Source organism: Cuculus canorus, chromosome Z (genome assembly GCF_017976375.1).
Source record: "Cuculus canorus isolate bCucCan1 chromosome Z, bCucCan1.pri, whole genome shotgun sequence".
NCBI classification, from domain to species: Eukaryota; Metazoa; Chordata; class Aves; order Cuculiformes; family Cuculidae; genus Cuculus; species Cuculus canorus.
In genome coordinates, this window is record NC_071441.1 from 65,195,871 (window position 1) to 65,202,336 (window position 6,466).

A 6,466-nucleotide genomic window follows, 5' to 3' on the forward strand; every position below is an offset into this window, starting at 1 on the left:
GCACAGCTTCCTCCCCCGCCCGCCCACCCCCCCCCTTACGCTGGGCAAGCGGTACACAATGCTGTCCGCGCGCACGCGCTCCGGTCGGACCGTAGTGCGCTCGGAATGGTCCCGTCCCCCGCCCGTGCCCTGCAGCCCCCGCAGCTACTGCAGCCCCGCACCGCGCTCGGCCTGCAGCTACCGCCGCTCTACACGGCGCTCAGCCCGCACCTATCGGAGGCCCGCACCGTGTTCAGCCCCGCACGGCGCTCAGCCCGCTCCCCCCGTGCCCTGCAGCCCCCGCCCTGCACCGCGCTTCACCCAAAGCTCTGAAGCCGCGCACCTCGCTCAGCCTGCACCGACCGCAGCTCTGCGCAGCGCTGAGCCCGCAGCTACTGCGGCCCCGCACCGCGCTCAGCCCAAAGCTCTTCAGCGCCGCAGCCCCGCACGGGCTCAGCCTGCAGATATCGCAGCCCCGCATGGCTCTCAGCCCGTGCCCTGCAGCCCCCAGCCCTGCACCGCGCTCAGCCCAAAGCTCTGCAGCCCCGCTCCGCGCTCAGCCCCGCGCCCACCACAGGTCCGCACCAGGCTCAGCCAGCACATACCGCAGCTCAACGCGGCGCTGAGCCAGCACCTTCTGCAGCCCCGCACCGCCCTCAGCCCGCTGCCCCCGCAGCCTCCCACCGCGCTCCGCCCAAACCTCTGCAGCTCCGCACCGTGCTCAGCCCCATAGGCCGCAGCCCCGCTCTGGATGCGGGAGGGCCTGCCTAACGCAGGGAGGGCAGCGACAGCGCCGCTCCATCCCCGCGAGAACCAGCACCGCGCACCCCCGTACAAACACTTCCCACAGCCACGACAGCTCGAGTTTTTTCCTTTTATTCTTTTTTTTGGCTTTATCCCCTTTCCCCTCACAAAGCAGCAGGCTCGGGCGGGCAGCTGGGCGCTCCCGCCGCCCCCACACCGGGAGGTGTTTGCTTCGGGAGGTGTGCGTTTTTTTGTTCGTTTTGTTGTTTTTTTTAATTATTTTTTTTTTCCCTAATAAATTATATATAAAAGAAAACAACCCGCAGGAGGGTTTCGACTGCACGGCGGACTACACTCCGCAAAGTCCGGTGGAGGGGAAAACGCAAACCAGAGGGCAGCTATCCCAGACCGATGTAGCTCCTCCACACCGCCATCAGCTCCCGAGCTTTGCTGTCGCCGCACGGTCCCCGTCTCGCCTTGGCGGTGGCTCCCTGCGCCCGCACACGGCGTTAGCATCCCTGGCGCTGCTCCGCGCCCCCCCCCCGCCCCCGATCCCACACCCACCTGCGGTGCCCGGTACCCGGGGCAGTGCCTCCGAACCACCGACAGGGCGAGGCGCCGCGGCGCCTCCCGCACGCCGCAGCCGCGCACCCGCTCCAGGGCGCACGCCAGCAGCTGTCCCGCACGCTGCGTCCGCAACGAGTCCTGCGGGCACGCCGAGACCTCAGACCCCGCCGCCCCTTCTCCTCCGCACGACATCCCTGCGAAAAGGTCGCCTCCGCGCGACATCTCTGCCTACTCACCCTCCCCTCACCCCTCCTCGCTCCCCATCCTGGATCCCTTCTCCCCCCTTCACCCTATCCCCTTTTTCCTCCTTTCCCCTTCCGCTTTCCACCTCCTCCCCCTTTTCACCCCTTCTCCCCCTTTCCCCCCTTTCCCCCTTGTCCCGGTTTCCCCTCTTCTCCCCCCCCCCCCCCCCCGTTCTCTCCCTTTCCCCCTTCTCCCGCTTTCCCCTCTTCTCCCCCCTTCTTCCTCTTCCACCCTTCTCCCCCTTTATCCCCTTCTCCCTCTTTTCCCTCTTGCCCCCTTTTCTCCCTTCTCCCCCTGCTCTCTCCTCTTCCCCATTTTGCCCCCTTTTCCCTCTTTCCACACCTTTCCCCACTTTCCCCCACCTTCTCTCCTTTTCTCTCTTCCCCCCTTTTCCCTGCTTCTCCGTCTTTTCCCCTTTTCTCCCCCTTTTCCCCTCTTTCCACACTTTTCCCCATTTTCCACACTTCCCCCACTTTCCCTCCTTTTCGTCTCTTTCCCTCCTTTCTCCCACTTCTCCCCCTTTTCTCTACTTCTCCCCTTCCCCTTCTCTCCCTTTTCCACTTCTCCCCCTTTCCCCCTTTCTCCCCCGTTTTCCCCCCACTTCTCCCCGGTTTTCCCCACTTCTCCCTCCTTTTCGCCATTTCTCCACCTTTTCTCCGCTTCTCCCCGTTTTTCCCCAGTTTGCCCCTTTCCCTCTCTTTCCACACTTTTCCCAACTTTTGTCTCTTTTCCCGTTTTTCCTCTTTCCTCCCTTTTCCCTCTTTTTCCCCTTTTCACCACTCTCCTCCTTTTTCCCTTCGCTTTCCCCTTTCTTTCTACCCTTCTTCCTCTCTTCTCCACTTTTCTCCACTTCTCCTCTTTTTCTCTTTCCCCTTTCCCTTCTTTTCTCCACTTCCCTCCTTTTCCTATCTTCCCCCCTCTTCCCACTTACCCCATTTTTTCTTTTCCCTTTTTTACTCACTCCCCTTACTTTCCCCCTTTTCCCTCCTTTTCCCCACGTTCCCCCATTTTCCCCACTTCCCTCCTTTTTCCTTTCATCTCTTTTCCCCACTTCACCCCGTTTTCCCCTTTCCCCTCACTTCCCCTTCTCCTCCCTTCCCCCTCTTTCCCTACTTACCCCCTTTTCCTTTTCATTCCCCTCTTCTCCCCCTTTCCCTGTTTTCCCCACTTTCCCTGTTTTTCACCCCTTCCCCCACTTTCCCACTTATATCTTTCTCCCTTTTCCCCACTTTCCTCCTTTTCCTCTCTTTTCCCCACTTCCCCCTCCTTTTTCCTCTTTCCCCCTTTCCCTCTCTCTTTTCCCTCTTCCCCTTTTTCCCTCCTTACCCCACTTCCCCCTTTTTTCTCTTTTCCCCACTTCCCCCCTTTTCCCCACTTCCTCCCTTTTTCCCCTTTTCCCCGTTCCCCCCCTTTTCCCCACTTCCTCCCTTTTTCCCCTTTTCCCCGACTCCCCCTTTTCCCGTTTTCCCCATTTTCCCCCCTTTCGTCTCTTTTCCCCGCTTTTCCCCTTATTCCTCTCTTCCTCCCCTTTTCCTCTCTTTTCCCCACTTCCCCCCTTTCCCCTCTCCTTCCCCCTCTCCCGCCCCACCCCACCCCGCCCCCAATTTCGGTTTGTTTTTCATGGAAAGGGAATGCCACCTAGCCGCTGGAGGGTGCGCGCACCCGGGCGAACCTCGGACTGCTGCGGGCCCGCCGCCGGGGAAGGCGCGTCCTGGCACGTGTGAAAATCGAGTTGGAGCTCCTGGAAGGAAGGACACAAGAATAGGGGGAATGCTCGTTAAAGCCACGGGCCCTGGCACCGGACGCTCCACCGCTCCCCCGGTCCCCGGTGCGCGGCTGCCAGCGCGGTGCAGCGCGCACCGCCCCGAAAGCCGACGCCTGGTCTTTCCGCGTGTGTGAACCATCCACGTAGCTTCTAAACCACTTATCACCTTTGCGACCGTGACAACCATCTTCAGCGTCGGTGAAGCATTACACAAGCGACTTTTCAGTCCTACGGGTCTGCAGGGCGCCGGGAAAAAGTCGGGTAGCGCTCTGGCAGCAGCCGCCCGGGCTCCTGCTCTCTGTCCCTGCCAGTCCCAGCTTCAGTCGCCGGAGAAGAGTAGGAGATAACTTCCCCGTCCTGTTCACAGGCACTGATTTGCTAAACTAGCCAACTCCCGGCTTCCTAATCGAGATTTTCAGAGAGCAGCTGCCGGCGGTCGAGGGTAAAATCGTGGAGGCAGTGCCGTCCCGACAGTTTCCCTCCGATGCCAGCAGAGAAACCACCAACCTCTTGCTCAAAGGTCGTGTTTGGCTCCAAAATGTTTAGGAGATCCTCTTGAATCTTGTCGTGGTTACAGAGGCTGAAATTGTAGGTGGATCCCCGCACTAAGTCGGCGATCTGAAGAAAGATGATCAAGCCACAAAGGACTGTGTAAGAAAAAGCCAAAGGTTAATTCTCCTGCACCGCTATGTGACCCGACAAGGCACGGAGGACAGGTCTGAAGAGAGGGATGCCGGTGCTTCAGGAGCACTAGAAAAACTGGTTGGTTACCCTTGTGATTATCCATGGTGTCTTTACACGTTGTTTTTCTCCTGCTGGGCTTCAGATAGTTGCTGGCTTCATATATGTACCTGTACGCCTACGGAAATGAAGGTTTCCAATTCCATAACTGGGGCTTATTTGGACGTCTCATACATCTTTTTCCAGAACTGTAAATAATAATTCAGACTTGAAGTTGTGTCACTGATTCTAAAAGAAAACCAGGATGATGAATAATAATGAAACGCGGCGTCCAAACACAAAACAAAACAAAAGAAAACAGAAAACTCCACGACAGCCAGTCTTGTATGAAACAAGTGTGAACATCCCTCCCCACAACTGCGTGGGGTCCACCTTAAGCTTGGATTACTGCAGTAACTCACAATTTTCTCTCAAAGGAGATACAAAAAGCTCCAAGGCACTTCCAGGCGGAATGCCAGAGGGCCATTGCTCCTGCCCTCCTTACCGAGGGCATCCCTGCATCATCGCTATAGGATGAGAGAGGAGGCGCCAGTGGAGAGGAGAGGTCATTTCCATGTGCTGCCTAGAATGTTGGGGTACTTTTTCTGTCGAAGGTGAACGTTTTACCTTTCAAAACACTTTCCCCAGGGAGGCCTTTCACTTGCACAGACTGCGGGGAGTGCAGCTGAGGGGCACTTGCTCTGCTCTGCCCTGCCTTCGGGACAGACTAACTGACAGGGTAGCTTGCTGTCCCGGGTGCTGGGGACTGGGATGCCTTGGCTGTTGGGGGCCAGGCTGTCCTGGGTTCTGGGGATGAGGATGCCCTTGCTGTCAAGGTCCAGGGCTGACCCAGGTGCCTAGGATGAGGATGCCCTGGCTGTTGGGGGCCAGGCTGTCCTGGGTGCTGAGGATGAAGATGCCCTGCCTGTCAGGGGCCGGGCTGTCCCGGGTGCTGAGGATGAGGATGCCCTGGCTGTTGAGGGCCAGGCTGTCCCAGGCACTGAGGATGAGGATGCCCTGGCTGTAGGGGGCCAGGCTGTCCTGAGTGCTGGGGACTGGGATGCACTGGCTGTTGGGGGCCAGGCTATCCTGGGTGCTGGGGACTGGGATGCCCTGGCTGGCAGGGGCCAGGCTGTTCCAGATTCTGGAGACTGTGATGCCCTGGCTGTTCCACCTCGGGCATGGCTGTGAGGCTTTAAGTCCAGCCTCAGCTCAGTTTCAGAGAAAGTTCGCATTCGTTTTCGGGGAATGCTTCTCCGGCATGAGTCATCAGGGAAACCCAAGAGGACTGTCACCACAAGGGGAGAAAGCGCTTTTTCTTGGCCAGATGAGCTGGGGACAAGCCAAAGGAGGTGAGTCAACACTGCGTGCCTGTCCGCTTGAGTGGATTCTCCTCCCACGCCGCTCCCGGGCTTTTCCCATCTCTCTGTCTTTTATCTTTCTTCCTATGTTTCATCTCGCAGCTGGGAGCTCTCGGTCGGTAGTTCGAAGTTTGGCCTCAGTCTTATGACTCTCTATGTATGTGTGTATACAAATCTAATCCTGGTCAAACCCGACATTCTATAATCGATTCCTTAAAAGCTATTGCAGGAATTGAGACGCAGTTGCAGAGCAGGTGCACTGAGGTCTAGACAAGCTCGGGTAGCCATTAACACTTGAGCGAGTCTTGTCAAGGTACGTCCCTTCACCACTCTCACAGTGCTGCCTACCAAACTGACAAATTCCCAGTTTCCTAAAGGATGCATTGTTTTCATGTTCCAGAAGCTCTTGGGGTTTTCTTAACTTGCAAAGTCGTGTGCCTTCATCTGTCTCTGGGGCCTTTTTGTCTGAAGTTGCTAACAGACTTCATAAAAGTTAATAAAAGTACAGTTCTTCTAAATAGCTTTGTGTTTTACAGCTGCATGAACAAAGGTGCACCCTAGCTTTAAAGAATTCACTTTAGGTGAGTTTTATTGTATTCCTGAAAACCAACAACACAACTGACCAAAAGCCTTTTTCTGCCGTGAATTCAGTGTAACACTCATCTAAGGAAGGTAGTTGGGACCAAGAACATGTTATTTTTCTTTACTTTCCATTGCCATTTTATCTTTACTGAACCAGACACAACAACTCTGTGAACAATTAAAGTTGTTTATTTCTCTTTACTAAAGAGGACATAGAAATCCTGTGTATAGGTAAAAAGTATAACTCGTTTTAATGCAAATAGAACTGTAGTGAAATTATCTTCTTCACTGTCACTATGCTCTTGCTTTTATTTCCAAATTTGTGTCTCTAAAGGTAGCAGTAGAACGAAGTTGCGACAGAACTGGCAATATAATCATATCAGCAAATGAAAACCATATTTTTTTAAAGGAAGCAGAAATGTGTATGGCTGTGAAAGACAACTTGACATTCAAAACATGTTTGTAAGTAAGTTTAAATGAAAGATTATTAGGAAAAAAGAAATTA

At 55.4% G+C, this 6,466-nt stretch overlaps 1 protein-coding gene across 2 annotated transcripts in view; it reads right to left on the minus strand.

The window, feature by feature from the left end:
• The window catches only part of WDR36 (WD repeat domain 36), a 42,048-nt gene extending 37,812 nt beyond the window's left edge, over positions 1 to 4,236 (minus strand). Inside the window, exons 1-4 of one of the 2 annotated variants that reach the window (XM_054054646.1) lie at positions 4,070 to 4,236; positions 3,806 to 3,945; positions 3,206 to 3,274; positions 1,288 to 1,428 (exon numbers count right to left, since the gene is read on the minus strand). In XM_054054646.1, coding sequence (XP_053910621.1) covers positions 1,288 to 1,428; positions 3,206 to 3,274; positions 3,806 to 3,945; positions 4,070 to 4,085 — 366 coding nt within the window. In that variant the 5' untranslated portion in view covers positions 4,086 to 4,236. Of the gene's footprint in view, positions 1 to 1,287; positions 1,429 to 3,205; positions 3,275 to 3,464; positions 3,501 to 3,805; positions 3,946 to 4,069 lie in introns of those variants that run through there. The other variant, XM_054054647.1, reaches the window with a different exon arrangement.
• Between the last annotated feature and the right edge of the window lie 2,230 nt (positions 4,237 to 6,466).